Source organism: Somniosus microcephalus, chromosome 3 (genome assembly GCF_052327205.1).
Source record: "Somniosus microcephalus isolate GS21.2 chromosome 3, FLI_Smic_1.0, whole genome shotgun sequence".
Taxonomy (NCBI): domain Eukaryota; kingdom Metazoa; phylum Chordata; class Chondrichthyes; order Squaliformes; family Somniosidae; genus Somniosus; species Somniosus microcephalus.
In genome coordinates, this window is record NC_140989.1 from 288919207 (window position 1) to 288942818 (window position 23612).

General features: G+C 46.7%; 1 protein-coding gene across 10 annotated transcripts in view; it reads left to right on the plus strand.

The window, feature by feature from the left end:
- The window catches only part of sgip1a (SH3GL interacting endocytic adaptor 1a), a 286659-nt gene that overhangs the window by 235234 nt on the left and 27813 nt on the right, over positions 1–23612 (plus strand). For 6 of the 10 annotated variants that reach the window (XR_015077669.1, XM_085982717.1, XM_085982720.1 and 3 more), the window contains 2 exons: positions 10826–10897; positions 21555–21614. The exons of 2 other annotated variants lie outside the window; for them this stretch is intronic. Coding sequence is in view for 7 of the 8 variants with exons in the window: in XM_085982717.1 (XP_085838843.1) it covers positions 10826–10897; positions 21555–21614 (132 nt within the window). In the remaining variant the exon portion in view is untranslated. The remainder of the gene's footprint in view (positions 1–10825; positions 10898–21554; positions 21615–23612) is intronic. 2 more of the 10 variants (XM_085982721.1, XM_085982724.1) reach the window with 1 other exon arrangement.

Here is a 23612-nt window from a genome sequence, read left to right on the forward strand (position 1 = left end):
TGAGGGGTTAAAATCGCGAAATCGGGGGGCACGAACCCATCCCACCCCCAACCCGCCTCCAATGCTGTTTCAAAGGAGGCGGATACCCGACCTGTGCTGTGAGCCACCTCCCCGAGGTGGGGAGGGGATTAGTGCCAATTAACTGCCTGTTAACAGATAGTTAACAGGCAGTTTTTAGCCTAATCCCTATTTTTATCCCTGAAGTGTGGGATTCCCGATGGCTCCAAACCACGCCAAGTTAGCGAGGCGGACCGTCGGGCTGAAGGGCTTGGAGGGGTCGTGATGTCAGTGTTCAGGTGAGTGATGGGTGCATGAGTGCAGAGGTAAGTGTGTTTGGTGTGTGTAAAGTGTTTAAATAAGTTTTACTTACGTTTACTTACCTTTACAGCCTTCCTTCCTTCAGGTCTTGGGAGTCCCTCATCATCTCATCGGCACAGAAAGCAGAATGGCCGCGAGCTGTCAAAATCTGCAGCATTCTGCTTTCTGTTCTGGAGAGATCTCTAAATCCGCCTGAGAGGAAGAGTAACTTGGAGTACAGATTGTTAGTGTTTGACAGCTTCAAAGAGCTGTCAAATGCTGATATTTCATCTGTCAAAAGCTCTTGACAGATGAAATCTCAATCTGTGACATCACCTGTTGCTGGGTGGGCTCAACAAGGTCAATCAAGTGAAAATCGAGTGGGTTGGCCACAACTCGATGAAGGTGGGACTACAACCTAAAAAGTTGTAGTCCCGCCTCCTACACGCCTCCAGTATCAAAATCCAGCCCAAGGTGTGTAGTCATCAGATGATAGAATGAGGTTCAGCTGTGATTCCCCCACCCACACCCAGTAGAACAGCCTGTCAACATTCGCCATATCGACACACAGCAGTGGATTGCTAATGTCTAAAAATCTGTACACGGCAACAGTCATAACCTTTTGGGAGAGCAGGAAAGAAAAAGAAAAGGTTGGAAGAAAAACCCTAATAGCCAAGCTTAATACTGAATTACCCTAACATGTTGTGCTTTCCCAAAAGATATCATGTTCCAAAGTTTGATAACCTTTTCCAAAGGATGCCTTTTAATTTGAAATTTTAGTGATATGATTTCTAAATAATCCATGTGGAGGACAAGAATCCCAATCTTCCAACTTCTTCTACAATCTCATTAGGTGCTCACTCAGAACAACTTGCAGCCAATTATTGTAAAAGCAAATTTAAAACCTAGCAGCAAGAGGTGTTTTTCAATATATAAGAACAGGTATCATAGTAAAGTTCATGGGCTCGATTTTCCAAGCCCCGAGGAGGCGGGTTTGGAGGCGGGAGTGGTGGGAAAATTGCAGAATCGGGGGGCAGGAACCCAACCCGCCTCCGTGCCAATGTCCCAGGAGGCGGGTAGCCGACCTGTGCTGGGGGCGCCTCCCCGAGGCAGGAAGGGATTAGTGCCAATTAACTGCCTGTTAACAGGTAGTTAACGGGCAGTTTTTTGCCTAATCCCTATTTTTAGCCCTGAAGTGTGGGCTGTCCAACGGCTCCAAACCACGCCAAGTTAGCGAGGCAGACCGCCGGTCTGCAGGGGCTGGAGGGGTCGAGATGTCTGTTGTGCAGGTGAGTGATGGGTGCATGTGTGCAGAGGTAAGTGTGTGAGGTAAGTGTAAATTGTTTTAATAAGTTTTACTTACCTTTACTTTCTCCTGCAGGCTTCCTTCCTTCAGGTCTCGGGAGTCCCTCAGCCCACCGGCACAGAAAGCAAAATGGCCGCTGAAATGTCAAAAGCTGCAGCCTCTGCTTTCTGGTCTGGAGAGATCTCTAACTGAGTCTGAGTAGAAGGACTCAAGTTAGAAGACAGATTGTCAGTGTTTGACAGCTTCACAGAGCTGTCAAACACTGATTTTTCATCTGTCAAAAGCTCTTGACAGATGAAATGTCAATCGCTGACATCACCAGTAACCGGGTGTCCCTTAATTGGCCTGCTGAGCCCACTGGGCGGGCTTAACAAGGTCAATCAAGGGAAAATAGCGTGGGTTGGCCACAAGTCGATGGAGGCGGGACTACAACCCAAAAAGTGGGAGTCCCGCCTCCAAAAGATCCCCATTGACAAAATGAGCCCCATATGTCAGTATCACTAAATCAGTGCTTATGCAAAGCATATTATCCTAGTTAAAGTCTATTAAAGAGTTCACGTCAGTGCGAACTAAGGAATGTCAAAATTGGAATTACACTAAATTTATTGGAAAGATTTTCTACTTTGATGATCCTGGCATTTGTCAATATCACATTGGGCAATTGTGCACCGCACCCAGCTTGGAAAAATCATGGGCTGGAGATTGGGCAATTTTCTGATATGTGCTCTCAGCATCTACTGGTCAGAGCAGAGTACCTCCTCTTATATTTCCCAGTACTGTATTTGTTAGTCTTTCACATTGGTGTTGGGATATTTCTCAGGTGGAATTCCATTGCTTTTAAAAAGAAAAGGGGCTATAACTTCCACCCATCGCTTTACTCTCCAGGTGACATCCAAAACCAAGGGGATGCAGTCATTTAAATAGTAGTGGTAGCACTAGGGATAGGTCTGTATAGGCACAGCCAAAAATGGGGCTGAAGATAATGCTCCAAAAAATTCTAAAGCCTCCAGTCGGGAGGCAAAGAGGCACCTCGAAAAAAGCAAATCGATCCCAGAAAGGAAGATGTTGTGTCGGTACCTTTCTACCTAGACACAATTTAGGACTCAGAACTCAGAGATTCAAACATGAAGTGCTTTATTGGAAGGAAAGGAAGTTCTGGCAAGTTCCGAACAAAGAGAGCTAAACTTAACAGAGAACACCCAACCATTTATCTCCTGTGACAGCGCCACCACAGGTGGGAGGAGAACACACAATAGAACACACAATACATAACATTTCCTCCCCTCTTAAATGGAAGGTCCACATTATTCCTCAACAGGTAAGTTACTTTCAATGCACTCAACAAACCTAGGGTAGAGGTAGACTGCCTCAAACCCTGACTTTACCCTGGGGTTTATTTTGCCCCAGTCTTGTGGGTAAGTCACTAAGCCTACAGATCCAAGCGTCTTGGAGGCCGCCGCTCTCTGACAGGATACCGGCGGTCATCGCTGGCTTCCACAGCAGTAGGCATTGACACAGGCCTGGATGGAGAAGGTGCCTGTGTCAGTCGAAAGTCAGGAGTTTGCACAGGTGGAACAGTCTCTTTGACTTCCTGTGTTGGAGAAGAGCACTGTGGCAAAGGATGCTGGTTTGTGGTATCATCCGGAAACAGTTCAGGCCAACCAGCCGTTGGAGCCTCTGTGGCTGTCTCTGCCCCTAGCAACAGTTGATCTGTGTGCCTTCTCCAGACGACGTCCTCAGCAGTCTCAACCGTGTAAGACACAGGGCCCGTCTGCGCGATCACCGTAGCAGGAACATATTTCGGTCCAGTGTTGTAGTTTCGAGCTAGGACGTGCTCTCCAGGGTGAAACCGTCTCTCCTTGGCTCTTTTCACTCTCTTTTCAACTTGAGCTTGTTGTTGACAATGGACAACCTGTTCTGCCCTTGGAGGTTTGAGTAAGTCTAAACTTGTCCGCAACTGCCTCTTCATCATGAGCGAAACGGGGGAAGTTTTGGTTGTGGCATGCGGCTCGTTCCTGTAGGACAACAGGAAGCTGTTCAGACGTTGGTGGATTGAGCCCTGACCTTGCGATGCCTTCAAGACGTGCTTCAAAGTTTGCACAAACCTTTCTGCCTGGCCGTTAGTAGAGGGATGATAGGGCGCAGACCTGATGTGTTGGACACCATTCACATGCAGGAAGGTTGCAAACTCCTGTGATACAAATTGTGGACCGTGTCACTTACGAGTTGTTCCGGTGAGCCATAACGGCTGAACATCTCACCAAGTTTCTCAATTGTTTTCTCTGCCGTGGTAGACCTCATCACAGCGACCTCCGGCCACTTGCTACGAGCGTCCACAACCACCATAAACATCTTCTCTTCGAAAGGACCGGCGAAGTCCACATGTACTCGCTGCCACACTTCTGCAGGCCAATCCCAGGGGTGTAGGGTTGCCAGCTGTGGAACATGGGGGACATGTTTTGGCTTTCTCCTCAATATTCCCATCGAGACCTGACCACCAGAAATAGCTTCTTGCCATTTCCTTCATCCGAACCATCCCACTGTGGCCTGTATGAAGTTGTTGCAGTATAGGTTCCCTCAGAGGTGGCGGAATGATGACACGGCATCCCCAAAGAAGACAACCTGCCTGGACGGAGAGCTCATTTCTTTTTGAAACGTAAGGTTTCAAACTAGGAGAATCTGCTATAGCTCTCCCTCGAATGACATCGTCCATTACCTCAGACAGGACTGGATCGTTGCGAGTGTACCTTCGCACCTGAACTGCAGTGACAGGTGCTCCCTCCACTTGTCTAAAGTAGAAGATGTCTATCTGACGAGGCTCTGGGGGAGTAACAGGCAAGGGTAGCCTCGAGAGACCGTCTGCGTTGCCGTGCAAGTCTGATTTGCGATATTTGATGTCGTATGTGTGTCCTGACAATAGTAAAGCCCACCTTTGCATCCTGCTTGCAGCAAGAGACGGAATTCCGGTGTGCGGCCCGAAGATTGAAGTCAATGGACGGTGGTCCATCAGGAGTGTGAACCTTCTCCCAAACAGGTACTGATGAAATTTTCGAATTCCAAAAACGATTCCCAAGGCCTCGCGCTTGATCTGCGCATAGTTACTCTCGGCCTTGTTCAAGGTGCGTGATGCGAAGGCGATAGGTTTCTCTTCACCCGAAGGCATGATGTGGGATATGACTGCTCCCACACCATATGGTGATGCATCACATGCTAGCTGCACGGGTAGCTTTGGGTCAAAGTGTGTCAGGACCTCCAATTTCAGCAATGCTTTCTTTGCTTGGGCGAAAGCTTCGTTGCACAGTTCAGTCCATTTCCATGTTTTGCCTTGACATAGTGACTGATGTAACGGCTTCAGCAATGTTGCTAAGTCTGGAGTAAACTTCCCATAGTAGTTAAGTAGCCCCAGAAATGAACGTAACTGGCTCACATTCTGGGGTGCTGGGGCCTCCACGATCTCCTTGACCTTTGACGGCGCCTTATGCAGGCCAGTAGCGTCAATCACATGCCCCAGGTACTCAACTGAAGACTGAAAGAATTCACATTTGTCTTTACGAACTCTGAGTCCGTACTCTTTCAGTCGTTGTAGTGTTGCATCCAAGTTCAGAAGATGATCCTCCTCATTTGTCCCAGTGACAAGGATGTCGTCCAGGTAGCACTGGACTCCTGGCAGTCCACTCAAAATCTGATCCATTGCCCTTTGGAATAGAGCAGGGGCCGACGTAATTCCAAACGGAATGCGGCAGTACCTGTATAGCCCCTTGTGTGTCACAATTGTCAGCAGCTCCTTTGATTTGTCATCGACATGCATTTGTAGATAAGCCTGGCATAAGTCTATTTTGCTGAACTTTTGCCCTCCGGCCAGGCCTGTAAAAAGATCATCAATGAGGGGAAGAGGGTACTGTTCCGCAGACAGCACCGGGTTAATAGTCACTTTAAAATCCCCGCAGATTCGAACAGATCCATCCTTTTTCAGGACAGGAACAATGGGTGTGGCCCATTTGCTCACGCTCACAGGCTCCAGGACTCCATTCTCGATTAAGGCCTCCAAGTTAGCCTCAACTTTTGTCCTAATTGCATAGGGTACAGGTCGGGCTTTGTGAAACTTCGGCTTGCTGTCAGATTTAATGTCCAGTCTCACGCTGATCTTTTTCATGCTCCCAAGTTCCCCATTGAAGAGTTCTGCATGTTTGTTTAACACTGCAGTCAGACCTGACTCCCCTTTTGACATCATGCGGACTGCAGGCCAATCCAGCATGATTTTCTCTAGCCACGCACGTCCCAGTAGTGATGGGTAATTTCCCTTTACCACATATAGTGGCAGTTTTGCAGTCTGTCCGTTCAATTTAACTGTTACCTCAATGACGCCTCTCATGGCCACAGGTTCGCCGGTATACATCTTTAGCACAATGTTTGTTGGCTGAAGGGTAAGATGCTTTAGCATTTTGTTGTAGACAGTGTCTGAAACAAGGGACACAGCCGCGCCTGTGTCCACCTCCATCCGCACTGATTGTCCCTCCACCAGTGGTGACACCCAGTAACCATTTAAATCACCTGCAACCGTCAGTATGTGCACCTCTTCCTCCTCCGAGGTGTCGCTCCCCTCTGTTTTGCTTGTTCCATCATGCTGCACTGAATGAACACTCTTTTTCCTCTCTTGTCCAAATACAGACATTTTGCTTCCATGCTTCCCAGCTCTGTCTGTTCTTTTTTTACCTCTACAGGCGCGTTCAATGTGACCCTTTTTGCCACAATTTCGGCATTCCAGCTCCGTACACCAGCAGTCATTAGCGTGATGGCCCGTTTTCCCACAACGGTAACATGTGCCGTTCCGCGCACCTTTAGGCTCAGACGACACCTTGTGAACTCTCCCTGTTGAACTCAACTGGTGAGCCTCCTTTTCCGCCATCTCCATGGAGACACTAACTTCAATGGCCTTTTCAAGAGTAAGGTTGTCCTTAGTAAGAAGGCGCTTCTGTGTGGCTGCATTTTGTAGACCACACACAAGTCTGTCTCTAATGGTGTCATTCAGCACCTCCTTGAACTGGCAGTGTTCCGACAACCTTTTTAAAGCAGCAATAAACATCGTCACTGATTCCCCCTCCTCTTGATTCCGTTTATGAAATCTAAATCTCTCAGCAATAACCAGAGGTTTTGGTGAAAAATGTGCTCCAAGAATTTCCACTAGTTGCTTATATGTTTTAGTTCCTGGCTTATCTGGTTGCACGAGGCTGCGAAGTAAATTGAATGTCTTCGGCCCGATTACACTCAAAAAGGTAGGCACAACCTTTTCATTTGCCACCGCATTCGCCAATACAAAATAGTCAAAACGTTCTGCATAAGCGCTCCATTGCTCCACATTTTCATCAAAATCACCGATGTTTCCTAATATAGTAGCCATCTCACGTTTCAAATTAAATTTTCTGTTTACTCACTGCGCCCGTAACGTACGCAGATTCATCCGCTCCTCGTTGCCACTTGTTGTGTCGGTACCTTTCTACCTAGACACAATTTAGGACTCAGAACTCAGAGATTCAAACATGAAGTGCTTTATTGGAAAGAAAGGAAGTTCTGGCAAGTTCCGAACAAAGAGAGCTAAACTTAACAGAGAACACCCAACCATTTATCTCCTGTGACAGCGCCACCACAGGTGGGAGGAGAACACACAATAGAACACACAATACATAACAGATGACTTCTTCACTTTAGGTCCACAACAGGACCTACGCCCACTCAACTCGAGGTCCTGCTGAGCCCATCGGGGATCAACTGGGTGGAGTCCTGGGGTAGCCCAGGTACACCTCCAAACGATTGCTCGGTTATAAAAGATGCAGGCAGAAGTAGGGAAGAAGCTTTGACAATGTAGCTCTGGAATGGGGTTTGAACCCATAACCTTCTGAATCAGAGTCAAAAATGCTGCCAGATGAGCGAAGCTGACAATTGGTGAACGTTATCGGAGCAGCATCCTTGAGATGATCAGGATGCCGTCTGGTGAATGTTCTTCTTTTCCACAATGGTGTTAGATTTTCATCAGGATTTTCTTCTGGCCGCCCCCATGCCTGCGCCCAAACCCTGGCCAATTTCCAGGGTCAGGATAATTTGAATGATTTGGGCGGGCTCCAGCAGTGCTTCCGTCTGCCTCAGGTGGGGAAAGGGAAATGGCTAAGGCACGTGCCACAAGGCTAATGGTGCTATCAGAAGTAATAAGAATTATTTAAACGAAATTATTTCAAATTGCCTGCCTCACCTAGCAGATTGATTGCACTAGGCAAGGGGCCATTTAACTTTTAAATCCCCTCTCTACGGCCCATAGCAACCCTGGATGACAGAAATGCATGGCATTCCTTGCATCCAGTGTTGCTTAGACACAAATGACAGAAAATATCTCGTATAGTATATTTCCATCATTTGCATCTAATTACAGTACACCTGTCCATAGTCTGGGAAATGGTGTTGGGTGCTGGGGGAGCCAGTAGAACAGCTTTCCTCCTCTGACCGGGTTCCATTAGTTTACTGGCACTACTAAAGAGGACATTCAACCCAATACATTAACTGAAGTCCCTCTTGCAGACATGACTTTGATTGCATCTAACATAACAAAAGTAATCCATTGGTTATAAAGTGCTTTGGGACATCCTGAAGTCATGAAAAGCGTCAAATAAATGTAAGTTCTTTCTTTCTTCCATCCATGTACCCCTGATTATTAGATGCCTTCTTAAACTAAAATTCAAAGTAATTTTCAGGTAGCACGATCCTTAATGTAAGGCTGATGCAAGGCTGTGAAATTTAAGATAAAGGATCTTTTGGGATTGCGTGTCATCACGCAATGGTCCTGCTTTATTGTGTAGTATACTGCACCTAGAAATTCCTGCCAGCGATAGTGATTTTGCTGGCTGGAACTTGCTGAAAAATTGCAAGTTCACAAATTCATCAGTTCTGCAAATAATGCAAAATTATTAACTACACTGAGCGTTGTTGAGAGATTGTACAAAATCTTCATTACAAGGTATGTTTTATGCAAATGAGGATATAATGAGCCACCCTGTGATTTTACCAATTTCCCACCCAGCTCACTCATTTCCAATGTCCATGAAAGGCCAACAACATTATCGCTAGTCAGGAACAAATTGCTTAAAGCTACACTGTTAATTTATTTCTCTGCCATTTAGTTGTGAGTTGTGGGGATTGCTTTCGTGCTCCTCTCTCTTCGAATGAAGAACAACAAAGAAGGCATTCTAGGGAGGTAAGATTATACAAGAGGCAGACTGTCCATACCAACTATATCTACTAGGCCCACACACAACTACTTGGACAGAGGAATGCTGCTCCACTTACTCAGGTTCAGCAGGCAGCCATTTTCAGAGCTGTGCTATCTGTTGCAATGAGACCTGTAACCAACGTCCACTATAGGAACAGCAATGCCAGGGGCAGTCAAGATCACCACCTTCAACTTTTATGTCACCACTGCTTTCCAACTGGCACAGAAGACATTCACAATATCAGTCCATTTGTTACCCACAGATGTATCAAATAGGTGACTGGTGCATTGTTCTGCAGGACCAACACTTTCATCTCCTTTCCCACTAAACAGTCACAGCAGCATGACACGGTTCCCCAATATCATCACACTACAGAAGTTCCCAAAGCACAGGAGGACGTTGATGGCCCCATGTAGCCATTCAGGCCCCTGGACACATTGAATGGTCTACAAGAATTTTTAAAAAAAGGATTTGACTCCCAGCGGTATGCAGTAGGTCAGGTGACAATGCAAATAAATGGCAGCTTCCCATGCAGCCACCACAGCGCTGTCCTTTTAAGACAATCATCTGTAACAGGTTTATTTGAAGGTAAAGGCAACCTGCAAGAACAGCACCTCGGAGACCAAGGCTACCTTCTTAAACCATGATGAATGGCACCCTTGCTTCAACAATGGATAGAAGCAGGGTGCAGAAAGAACGAGGCCCAGGCTGCTGCCAGGATCATAATGGAGCAAACAATAGACTGCTTGAAGCAGCAGCACACATGACTTGGCAAATCAGAGAGCACCTTGCAGTACTGCTCCACCAGAATGTGCAAGATTATCAGCATCATCTACTGGATGCTCCACAACTTTGTAATGCAAAGAGGCCTAACCATGGAGGAGCAGGAGGCCAACCTGCAATTAGGGCCAGAGCAAGATGCAGACACTGACCAAGATTACAAGATGTTACAGAAGCACCAATGCAACCAGTAAGTCTGGTGCACCTGGTACTCAGCTAAAAGACATTCAGGCAAGCGTCTTGAGTTTCCCATTAATGATCCCTGCTGTTCAAACAGCACCAAGAAAGTGGGTCCAAGTGCCTTCTGCAACACTATCCTCTGCATTTCCGCAACTGCCATTAATGCCTAGCATTTGCTGTGCTATTTTATTCTTCACATTCGGAAAGGAACTCTGGACAAAGTTCAAATAAAGTGCTACCAATTTATTCCCCTATTATGTGTGTCAGTGATGTTAGATGTATTTTCCCATGATCCTTCTCCTTAGTGTGTACCTGTGTGACATCTAACTCCTATGCGGAGACATCTATGTGATTCCCCAGCAGGAGTACGTGGGATAGCTGGATTCAGGTTTTAGTGGAAACCACTTGCGATTCAGTGGACTCTGTAGGACATTGTGCTGGTGCCTCAGGGCCCTGCAGCTGATACAGACATGACCACCAGTACTGTGGCTGGCTGGTTCTGTCCATTTCCTGGCACATCTATTGTCACTTGCAAAGGGATGCAGCATGGGCTGAGTTTAGCATTGTTTTTAAGACAGAACCATATGCCTTCTCCAAGAATTCCCCTGGTGATGCTCCCTCAGGATGTCCACAGATCTATGTGGAAGCAAACCTTTGCACAGTATTGAGGTCTGTAAGTCCCTGTCTCAAGGTTTTCTCAATCCAGTCCTCCCAACGTATCTAAAAGTTGGACAAGGAAGCTTGTTATAGATTGGAACCCGAAGTCTGCATAGCAGCAGGGTGAACATTTATGTGAGATTGGTTAGACATAGGGCCTGTGCCACTGAGGACTCCACTACAGATGCCAGATGTTTCAGGGTAGATTGCAGTCCAGAGATGCCTTCCTGCACAGATGAGAGTAACGTATTGCTCCACATTAATAAGCATACCTTACAGGCGGTTTCTGGATATGTTCAAGTGACTCCTGTGGATGATTCTGTTCATTGTAGCAATCTCTCTTTATAAGCAGGACCAATGAGGCCCAAATCTCTAAACACTGCAGCTGAAAAAGGATCTGAATTGGACCTCCGGCCCGCAGGTACCTGCTCATTTATTGTCAACAACAACACTTGCTCCTCCTCATGTGTGCACTGTTGCTCATCCAGTGCTCCTCCTCAAGCTCCTGACCCAAATATTTTGAGGTAGGTGTAGCTGTGCTGGTATTCGCAACAGTTGGTGAGAATGATACATGGTGCTGCAAAGTGCCCTTTAATATCTTCTATCGAGATGGAGACCATAATTTCACATTGCTGCTTTCCTGGAATATACAGGAAAATGTGTCCCTTTTTCATCCGTCTTACTTAGTGGTATGATTTTACCCTCTAGTTTCTCCTCAGAATTGCTGGAAATGTTGTCTTTTCTTCCGTTGATTCCTCACAGCACTATGATATGATCAGGGTGCCTTCTTTTCTTCTCCCTGCCTCCAATCGAGCAACACCTACTACCATCTGGCAACACATCAGGCTAAATGGCTGGATACCATGGCCTAGAAATTCAGTATAGCCACGTTTGAGGCGCTACAGCCAGGCGTTCGCTAAATTTTGCGCCCGGCGCAACTTAGCGCCACCTTCGTCGATATTCAGTTGCAACGCCCCAAGAGGTTGCTGCTGCGCTAAAGCAGGCGATGCACGACTCTCATTAGGCGCTAAGCCAGCGATCCGGGGCACTAACACTGAGGGCGGGCGCAGCGCAGGTGCGGCGAGTTGCTCATTAAGGGCAGACAGTCAGGCGCCAGTCAGCTCTTAAAGGGGGAGGGTGGAATTGTTTGGCTGCCACGCCCTGCACACTGCAGCCCTAAAGCAAGGCCTGAAACACTGCTGCTGGAACTGCTCCACGCCCAGGAGAATGGAGAAGGCCAGGGAGAGAGCGCAGTGCTTCGGCGAGGGTGACCTGGGGGTGCTGGTTGGCACAGTGGAGCGCAGGCGCCATGTCCTCTTCCCTGAGGGTGGCAGGAGGCCGCTGCCCACCGAATATCGGAAAGCCTGGAGCGTGGTTGGCAGGACTCCAACCCAATGCCGGAAAAAATTCAACGACCTCACTCGGGTTGTCAGGGTGAGTACCGTTTCCAGTATCCTCCTCATCCCTGCATGTGCACCTCACTTTATGGCCAAAGGGACCTGTAAGCCCTAATGCCCAGCCCTCATCCAGCAGCTGTGGGACTGTCATGAAAAGCACTTGCACATTCAGGACTTTAAACACTGTCAGGGCTATTCGACCATGGGAGGCAGTGCAGGCAAGATCAGGGCTTCACACTGTCAGGGCTATTCGACCATGGGAGGCAGCGCAGGCAAGATCAGGGCTTCACACTGTACTTAGAGGCCGTTCTTTCTCTTGCAGGGCAAGCTGGCGCATAACAGAAGACAGCAGCGACAGACCGGGGGAGGCCGTCCTGACCTGAAACAGCTCAGCGATTTAGAGCAGCAAGTGGAGCGGATCATGGCAGGCCAGCTGATTGGCCCCGTCGCCACTGGAGATGCCGACCCTGTTCTGGGCACCAATGGTAAGGTCATCACCTTTTTGACCTCTCTCTTTCCACTTGCGCCTCACACCAGCATCCTTTGCCACTCTCGAACCAATGCAGTGCATAGCAGCACTCATGCCTCCCTCGCTGCCGCCCTGTCCTCACTCTAAAGCAACTCTTGTGCCTCCCTGCTTTCAGATGGTGAATCGCCAGGTGAGGAGGCAGCCCCTCAAGCTGGCACTGTGCCGGAGTCTGACATAGAGGAGGAGGAAGAAGAAGCCGGCCCATCAGGGACAACCTCAGCCGAGGCAGCCCATGGCCATGATGGTGACACGTCTTCCCTGGAGGGGAGCAGGGGGGAAGTGTCGGAGGAGAGTGAAGCTCCGGGGCCCTGCGGGCTGCATCAACGCAGGAGGGGTGGGGAAGCTCGGCGGCCTTCTCCCCAGAGGGCGAGTGCGGCCTCCAGTCCTGCTATGGTGAGCGCAGAGGAGGTGCGGCTCCTAGCGGAAATGGGCACCCAGGCTGAGCGCAGGCACACTGAGCTCATGGCTGCAGTGGCAAGGATGCCTGACTCCATAGAGTCACTGGCAAGGAGTGTGCAGGAATTCGGGGCAGCACAGGCCAGGAGTCTGCAACAATTCAGTGCAGCACAGGCCAGAAGTCTGCAGGACTTCGCAGCAGCACAGGCTAGGAGCCAGCAGGACTTCGCTGCATCACAGGCGGCTTCTAGCCAAGTGCTCAGTCGTGCCGTGCATTCACTGGCTGGTGTCATGCAGACACAGACCAGGACCACATGGGCACTAACTGCTGCCACACTCGCAGGATCGGCCAGGCATCGCCGGGGCACTGGCCGCGCCGCAGCAGCCCAGCAGTCTGTGCTTCAGCAGATTGCTGCGCATGCTGCAGTGCTGGCCCGTGCGAGTGCCACTGTATCAGCTGACCAGGGAGTGCCTGTGCTCTGTCAGGTTGGCAGCATTCCTGCAGCCAACACTGCCACTCCTCCACTGCAGCTGCCACCAGCCGTAGGACAGACTGCTGCCGCCCAAGCAGAGTTGGAGCAGTCAGCAGCCAACCCCTCCAGGCCCAGAGCTGGTCCAGGCCGACGCCCAAGGGCATCTGCCGTCTCACCATCTGACCCTCAGCAGCCTTCCCCCAGCCTTGCTGCAGCCACTGGGGTCCCATTGAGGAGCTGCTGCAGGGAGGGAAGGGGCCAGTCATGGAAGCGAGACAGATCACCCTCGCAGGGGAAGAAGTAGAAGGTGTGGCCAAATGTGCTGTTTTATATATAGAGGCCGAGACTGGTATATTTGTTTTATATATAAAGGCCGAGACTGGTGTATTTGTTTTATATATAGAGGCCGAGACTGGTGTATTTGTTTTATATATAAAGGCCGAGACTGGTGTATTTGTGTTTTTTGGGGGGGGTTTCTCTCCATTAGTTTGTCATGTGGGAAGGGCACAGAGGTCTCACAGTAAAAAAATGTCTTAAATCGCACTGTCAATGTTTGCTTTTGGAAGTCTTGGTTGCCTTGATCGGCTGAGGGCTTGCGGAGTGGCTACATTCATCTTCTGTCATTGGCACAAGCCATTCCCTGAGAGGGGGCCTAGAACCGACTTGCAATAAGCCGCCGACGGGCGGACCTTGCACTTTCTGCCTCCCTCCCGTGCTGGTGCTCCTCCTCCTCCTCTGGTGGTCCTCCAATGTCTGCTGGCAGTGACTGAGTCTTGCGGATAGCCAGGTTGTGCAGCATGCAGCACATGACAACGAAATGGGAGACTCGCTCAGGCGAGTACTGTAGGGCTCCCCCGGAACGATCCAGACAGCGGAACCGTTGCTTCAGCACGCCGATTGTTTGCTCAATGATGTTCCTGGTTGCTTGATGGCTGTCATTGTATTGCTCTTCAACAGGGGTGCTGGGCGCACGGAGCGGGGTCATCAGCCAGGTGCACAAAGGAAAGCCTTTGTCCCCGAGAAGCCATCCTCGTGGGTGAAGCTGAGCCTCGAACATGTCTGCCACAGAAGTCTGGCGCAGGATGAAGGCATCGTGGCTGCTGCCTGGAAAGCGGGCATTGACAGCTAGGATGAGCTGCCTGTGGTCACACACCAACTGCACGTTGAGCGAATGGTAGCCCTTCCGGTTGCGGTAATCCTCGGCATTCTCTAGAGGTGCCCGCAAAGCCACATGCGTGCAGTCAATGGCGCCCTGCACCATGGGGAAGCCCGCTAACGCTGCAAAGCCCATTGCATGCTCTTGCTGCTTGTCCACGGTCATGGGGAAGGAGATGAACTGACGTCTCCTTCTGAAAAGGGCATTGGTCACCTGGCGGATGCAGCAATGTACCGGGAACTGGGAGATGTTGGAAATGTCCCCAGTAGCGGATTGGAAGGAGCCGGTGGCATAGAAGTTGAGAGCCACCGTCACCTTCATTGCCACCGACAGAGACGTCCTGCTCCTCAGCTGTGGCTGCAGATCTCTGCGAAGCAGGTGGCAAATCTCAGTGACCACCTCCCTTCTGAATCGCAGCCTCCGAAAACACTGCTCCTCAGACATGTTCAGATATAGAAACATAGAAGATAGGAGTAGGCCATTCAGCCCTTCGAGCTTGCTCCGCCATTCAATGAGATCATGGCTGATCATCCAAATTCAGTACCCTGTCCCCATATCCCTTGACCCCTTTAGCCTCAAGAAATATATCCAACTCTTTCTTGAATATGTTTAATGAACTGGCCTCCACCGCCCTCTGTGGCAGAGAATTCCACAGGTTCACCACTCTCTGGGTGAAGAAATTCCTCCTCATTTCAGTCCTAAATGGCTTACCCCTTATCCTTAGACTATGACCCCTGGTTCTGGACTCCCCGGCCATCAGAAACATCCTTTCTGCACCTAGTCTGTCCAGACCTGACAGAATTTTATACGTTTCGATGAGATCCCCTCTCAATCTTCTAAACTCCAGTGAGTATAAGCCCAATTGACACAATCTCTCCTCGTACGTCATTCCTGCCATCCCAGGTATCAGCCTGGTGAATCTTCGCTGCACTCCCTCCATGGCAAGAACGTCCTTCCTCAGGTAAGGTGACCAAAACTGCACACAATACTCAAGGTGCGGTCTCACCAAAGCCCTGTACAACTGCAGCAAGACATCCTTGTTCTTGTACTCGAACACTCTTGCTACGAAGGCCAACATACCATTTGCCTTCTTAACCGCCTGCTGCACCTGCATGCTTACCTTCAGCGACTGGTGCACAAGAACACCCAGGTCTCTCTGCACTTCCCCTTTTCCCAATCTATTGCCATTCAAATAATAATCTGCCTTCCTGTTTTTGCCACCAAAGTGGATAACCTCACATTTATCCACATTATAGTGCATTTGCCATGTTTCTGCCCAATCACCCAACCTGTCCAAATCGTACTGGAGTTTCACGACATCCTCCTCACAGCATACCCTCCCACCCAGCTTTGTGTCATCTGCAAATTTGGAGATATTACATCCAATTCCCTCGTCCAGATCATTAATATATATTGTGAACAGCTGGGGTCCTAGGACCGATCCTTGCGGTACCCCACTAGTCACTGCCTGCCACTCGGAAAACGACCCGTTTATTCCAACTCTTTGCTTTCTGTCCGCCAACCAGTTCTCTATCCAAGTCAATACCTTGCCCCCAATCCCATGTGCCTTAATTTTGCACGCTAACCTCTTATGCGGGACCTTATCGAAAGCCTTCTGAAAGTCCAAAAACACCACATCCACTGGTTCTCCCTTATCTATTTTACCAGTTACATCCTCAAAAAATTCTAGTAGATTAGTCAAGCATGATTTACCTTTTGTAAATCCATGTTGACTTTGTCCGATCCTGTCACTGCTTTCCAAGTGCTCTGCTATTACATCTTTTATAATGGACTCCAGCATTTTCCCCACTACCGATGTCAGGCTTACCGGTCTATAATTCCCCGCTTTTTCTCTGCCACCTTTTTTGAATAGTGGGGTAACATTAGCTACCCTCCAATCCATGGGTACTGTTCCAGAGTCTATCGAGTTCTGGAAGATGACCAGCAATGCATCTACTATTTCTAGGGCCACTTCCTTAAGTACCCTGGGATGTAGATTATCAGGCCCTGGGGATTTATCGGCCTTCAGTCCCATCAATTTTCCTAACACCATTTCCCTACAAATACTGATTTCTTTCAGTTCCACCCTTTCATCAGACCCTATGTTCCGCGGTATTTCTGGGAGGTTATTTGTGTCCTCCTTTGTGAAGACAGAACTAAAATATGTATTTAGTTGGTCTGCCATTTCTTTGCTCCCCATTATAAATTCCCCCGATTCTGACTGCAAGGGACCTACGCTTGACTTCACCAATCTTTTTCTCTTTACATATCTATAAAAGCTTTTACAGTCAGTTTTTATGTTCCCTGAGAGCTTACTCTCATATTTTATTTTCCCTTTCTTAATTAATCCCTCTGTCCTCCTTTGTTGAATCCTAAACTGCTCCCAATCCTTAGGATTATTGCTTTTTCTGGCCAATTTGTATGTCCTCTCCTTGGATCTTATGCTATCCCTAATTTTCCTTGTTAGCCACGGTTGAGTCACCTTTTTTGTTTTATTTTTATGCCAAACAGGGATGAACAACTTCTGTAGTTCATCCATTCGGTCTTTGAATGTTTGCCATTGCCTATCCACCATCAACCCTTTGAGTGCCATTCCCCAATCAATCCTACCCAACTCACTCCTCAGACCATCGTAGTTTCCTTTATTTAAATTGAGGACCCTAGTTTCTGAGTCAACTACTTCATTCTCCATCTTAATGAAGAATTCGATCATATTATGATCGCTCCGACCCAAGGGGCCTCGTACAACAAGATTGCTAATTAATCCTTTCTTGTTACATAATACCCAGTCTAAGATGGCCTGATATCTGGTTGGTTCCTCAACATATTGGTCCAGGAAACCATCCTGTAAACACTCCAGGAATTCCTCCTCCACAGTATTGTTACTAATTTGGTTGGCCCAATCTATATGTAGATTAAGGTCACCCATGATGACTGCTGTGCCCTTATTGCTTCTTTAATTTCCCTTTTAATGCCATCCCCAACCTCCGCCTTACTGTTTGGAGGTCTATATACCACTCCCACTAATGTTTTTTTCCCCTTAGTATTTCTCAATTCTACCCATACAGATTCCACATCATCAGAGCTAATATCCTTCATTACAATTGTGTTAATCCCTTCTTTAACAGTAATGCTACCCCTCCTCCCTTTCCTTTTTCCCTATCTTTCCTGAATATCGAATACCCCTGGATGTTGAGTTCCCAGTCTTGGCCATCCTTGAGCCACGTTTCCGTAATCCCAACCAAATCATATTCGTTTAGCTCTATTTGCGCAGCCAATTCATCCACCTTATTACAAATGCTCCTCGCTTTAAACACAAAGCCTTCAGGCTTGTTTTTTAACGCTCTTAGACCTATTAGAATTATTATTTACTGTGGCCACGTTTGATTTAAACCGTTGATTTCTCTGACTGCCACTTTTGTTTTTCTCCTTCCTATCTTTTGCTTTTATCCTTGTTTCCCTTTCCTCTGTCTCCCTGCTCAGGTTCCCAACCCCCTTCCATTTTAGTTTAAACCCTCCCCCACAGCACTAGCAAACACTCCCCCTAGGACATCGGTTCCAGCCCTGCCCAGGTGCAGAACTGCTGGCGGTATACCCTGGGTGGGTAAGGCCTGCTTTGCTGACGCCTGTTGGCCCTTCTCCGTTTGGCCATGACTGGCACTCTCTCATGGCGTCTCTGAGCCCTATGAATGCAATGCAGTAAGCCAATGTTTCCACCCATTGCAGCCCCCATTATATGTTTCCAATCAATGCTATGACACTGAAAGTTAAATACAAGTGCAAAGCTCTGGCCTGAAGCCTCAAGTACCTGTGCAAGTGTTGAACCAAACCAGAAAGCTCTCTACCTTTGTCTCTCTCCAAATATCCGTCTCTCACAAAGAAGGAGTGGAGCAAAATGGCTGCCATTTATACTGCAGGAGGAGTCCCCTTTAATTAGCGCCCCCCGCGCCCCGCAGCGACTGGGAACCGTTCCCCTATACCAGTCGCGGGGGGGCACCAGGCGCAAAATAGGCCGGCGCCACTGAATTTCTGGTTCGGGGTGCACAAAGGACGTTGCACCATGAAATTACGTCAGGATCTGCGCGCGCAACTGAGCGCGCGCAAAGGTTTTGCGCCGCTGCTAAATCTTAACTGAATTTCATGAGAGGCGCACATTGCGCCACGCCTGGGCGCCAGCCGCTTCGCACCCCACTTCTCCTCCTCCTAAGGCACTAGCGGCTGGCACAAACAACTGAATTTCTAGGCACATGCGATTAAGACATTTGACTTTCTGCACATGTTCCTGATACATTTGTCAAATAAAACATCACCTCCATTGTCCCCAGTTGTATTTCAAAGCCTAGAAATACAACATTTCTCCCAACTGCCTTAATCTGCCTCCTACCAAAAGAACTGTCAGGTGCCAGCTTTTATTAACATTTACAGTGTGTGGTGCAGGTGGATTCAATGTGCTTCACCTTGTGGGAGGATGAAACGAGGTGGATGGCAGCTGGTGCTCTGTGCTTCATCAACTAGTCCCTCCTGTAACTTACTGATTAACTCCCCCTTCCCCCTCACATGGTGGATGTTTCAGGGATGATACTTGCCATTGTAGGAGTGGATGGTGCAGGGTGCTGAGGTGCTCCATTGAGACTGTATTGGCTTCTGTCATCTTCTCCTCTTGGGAAACTACAGGAGCAGAAGAAGATTGTATTTTCTAAAGCTGACCATAAGATACCCCTTGAAAAATAGTATACGCAGCAAGACTTTCTGCTGTGTTGCACTGTAGTGTGTGCCTGTGTACAAGGGAGTGAATGAGTGACTCTTTTTCATTTTATATCTTCTAACTCAATCAATGATGCTAACCATGAGTTTAGGGGGAGGCCTCTGACCTTACCCTCCCCAAGCCCCTTTATTGATTCCACTCTGAGAATCCCCAGGGCCCTCTGTTCATAAGTTGGCAGGGGTCATATGTTATATGCGCCCCCACCCCCCACTCCAGTCTGTATGTGTTATTACCTGTTATAGAATCATACAGCACAGAAGAAGGCCATATGAGCCATTGTGTCCTTGCCGGCTCTTTGAACGAGTGATCCAATTAGTCCCACTCGCCTGCTCTTTCCCCAGAGCCCTGCAAATTTTTCCTTTTCAAGTATTTATCTAATTCCCTTTTGACTGTTACTATTGAATCTGCTTCCACCACCCTTTCAGGCAGTGCATTCCAGATCACCATAACTCGCAGGAGAAGGCCGCTATGTGTGGCCTTCTCCTGCAGTCAGATAAAAAAGGGATAAGTTGTAAAGAGAAATCGGAGAAATGTGTGCCACCAAAGTGCTCGGGCCAGCAGCCACCTTATGTGAGTCTGTGAACATGCAGCATCAGGTACCTTATATTGACAGCATTCCAACACAAATATTTGTGAACCGTGTTATAGGCAGAGCAGCTCAGAGAGAGATTCAGCTCCTCTGTAATTCAGTCTTTACACTAAAGCTACCGCTATATGCATTAAGACAAGAAAATCATAGGGTAACACAGACACAGAAATCTATGCTAAAGCCTTTATTTAATGAAATTTGTACTTATTAAGTTGATGGATGTTATTGCTGGGAAATAGAATACTTTACTGTTTCAGATACCATATGTCAGCACCAAGCACTCCCAGGTCATGTAAAGCACAGTTAGAAGTGGAGTAAAGCTAACCTCTGTTCTACTGCACCAGTGTGATTTCTTTTCCATTTTGGCACCAGCCATCCTGTGGCCTTTCCGAATATGATCATCAATTAGGGGGTAATCACAGCAGTTTGTTTTATAGGCCCATGTAAAAGTCTTTCTAATAGAGCGACAGTTGCATGTGACTATATTGAAGCCCTTGTCAGAATAGGAGGATAAATTGCAAGTATTATTTGTCAGTTGATATCACAGAATTAGGGATGTACAGGGACATTTTAACCTAACCCACTCATCAGGAAACTGCCAGGATTGGGTGCAATGCTAGTTTTACAGACTGCCCGATGTTACTCTCCTTTGAAGTCAGTAGACAGTCATATTGGGCGGGGTTTTAAACCACCGTTGCACCCGATCCCGTCAGTTTCCAATGGGCAGGTTAGGTTAAAATTGTCCCTGTACAGTCGGGGGGGGGGGGGGGGAGCGGGGAGGGTGGAGGAGGGAAGTGGAAAATAGTGTCCACCAATCAACTTTTAGCTCAAGCTCTACTATGCGGTTTGTAACAAGTCTACATTTAATCTATGGAGTTGAATTGGGATTCTATTAACAGCCATGTGTCATAACCGAGCTGGTCAAAAATGCAACAGCAATAATAATTTTGTAATATTTTACTTAGTTTGAAAGTCATCTAATTTCTTATTATTACTTACTTTTATTATGATCATTCGTATTATTTAGTCTGAGCATTGACATGTTGAAAATACATGGCACTGTAGCACTTTTCCAGGATCACCCTTAAGTTTCTTTAGACGATGCAGGCTGAGATTTAAAATACGGGAGCTCAACATCCTCCATATTTTATAACTTCAAGTCATCATAAAATATAATTTATAATAAAAAAGGTAATTAAACTAAAATACATCACTTGGAGTTTCAGCAGGAGTTAAAGAGAAATCTGAGATACAAAAAAATATTTTATAACTTAGTATCTTTTGAATTAACTGTATCTCTAAAAGGATTGGATGAAATTTGTTCAAAGGAATTTAGATAAATGCAGAGTTTAAGACAATCTTGGCACAAGTTTTCGCATTGATCAACCAAACTATAACAATCATCATTTTAAAATGGTTTCCAACTATCATAACCATTATCTTCAAGGAGCTTCTTCCAACCTCTTATGCTGATTATATGTTTCCAGTAGCGCTGGACATTACAGCTGACCAAATTTGTCAAACACACACATTGTGCTCACTATAAGATCAGAGTTGAGCTGAGATGCTCACAAAGAAATTAAAGGCAAGTTTATCAATTCAGTAACACTGTAGACTCTCTCCTCTTTGCACAGTGATGGTTTCAGTGCTTTGATTCTGCACCCTGCCTTCCCCCATGTTACGAGTGATGGACTTTCCGTGTGACTCACACTGTGTCCTTCTCTCTCCCTTGCCTTCAATCCTCCCATCCCGCGTCATCTCCTAACCATGCAGAGAATGATCAACCCTCCTTGGTATGGTTTGATAGAGGAAAGTTTTATTTGACTTTTGATGGTAAGTAATGTACAATTTACGTGAAATTTCTTTTCCTATTTTTTTTCTTTTCTGGGCTTGCTGCCCATCTGTTCCTGTATGTCGACCATTTCTAAGTGTCATTCGCTAGTAAGTGTTTTGGTTCTGCTCACAGTGCCTATTTATGATTTTTCTGTTTGCACACTGTAGTAAATGCTTGGATTTTCAATATTATTCTGTGAAATACTTATTCCTATTCTTATTCCACAAATAAATCATGATAAATGTTAATCATATAATTGTTCTGCAGGTACAAATATATCATCAATTGAATTAATGTTCTAATTTGCCGGTTCTAAAAGTGGAGTCAATGTGGCAGACTGTGTGTCAATTTAATTTTTTTCATAAATTTTCCCCTTCCCTCCTTTCAGATCAAAAATTTATTGTGTTATTGAAATAAACCTGCTTCAGCCCAGTGATGATGTCATTTCATAGTATTTTCTAAATACGAGCTCCCAACCCAGAGCCTCACCCACCAGGAGCACATCAGGAAATCACAGGTGCGCTCTCCCTGTGATTTTCTAATAGGCGCTCCAGACGGATGAGGAGTCTCAACACTACTCACCGTAATAATATTTGAAATCACCACAATTTTATTGCAGGAACATGAAAATCTGCTAAACGTTTTATTTTCTCCCTTGTGTTTTCTCCCCTCATGCTGGAGTAGAGTCTAAGGGTAATGGCTGCCTTCAGTGTCTCACCCAAGTGGCCATAATTTATGATGAAGCCTAGATTTTGTATAGTGGCACACGGTATGATCTCTGGGGACATCAGAGATGAGCCCAATCCTGTCCACACACACTTTCCAGTCACTGGATAAGGTTCTAGAACAGGAATCCTGGCAGATTTTTTTTTTTTATCCTTCCCTAACTCTGGTGTTCTGATGCCAAACTGTATCCAGATTTCCATTCTAGCTGAGATCAGATAATTCAGCACAGAGCAAGGATTGAGCCTGAATCTTCGTGGTCTGTATAGTTCAGTATTATACTGGTCAGAGCATTTACCAATTAAACCACTGGGAGAGCACATAATATAATCATGTTGCACATAGTATCCCATCCATTTACCAGACTTTCAATGTTATCCCTGCAACAAAATAAGATAAAATATTTGCTTTGTCAATACATACATTATTATGCTGACTCCTGCTGAATTTTATATTTGATTTATGGAGGAATCAGCAAACATTAGCAAGGCAAGAGTCGTGATTAACTCGTTAATATATAGATTGTTCTTCTAAATAGAATTTGCTTTATAAGATTATAAAATGTGCAGTTATAGAACATACAAGATAAAACAAATTAATGAACTAAACAAAATTACAAAGACTTGTAAGTTAATATTCTGAAAGCTAATAGATTATAAAAATACAGTGTTTGAGTTTCAAGATATTTTGCTTCCTTTTCACATGACACTCACCAGGTAAAATCATGACTAACAGTTGTTAATAGAGTGAAAAGGCAGTGAATATAATATGTGCTTACAGTTTCCATGGTAACCCCCAATACCAACAGAACCTATGAAAACTGTGGTGAGCTACTCAGATAATAGAGTGTACACTGAATAACTGATTGTATATAATCTCTGTGACCCCAGGAGTTCTTATCACACAGTATATTTAGAGTGGTGGTAACATTTCTTTAATTGGTGGAATGGATTTGGTAAATCAGATGAGAGAAACGGAATCATATTAAGCTCAGAAGCAGAAACCTTCTCTCTGAAGAGTCCCGCAAGCCATGTCTAAAAAGTGAAGAGCCATTTTTCTCCCCTCCACTGCTGAAGATTGTGACTGCTACTAGGGTACAGTTCCTTGAGCACCAGCACCTCTCCAGTACCTTAGCTAAGTTGCCTTCCTTTACGTATGAGTCCAGAGCGTAAAAGTTAGCAAGTATTCAACCAAAAGGGCCGTCACACCCAAGTCCTCACCCAACACCCACACACACACACTTTCCAGTTGTATTTACTGGATATGGAGTGAGA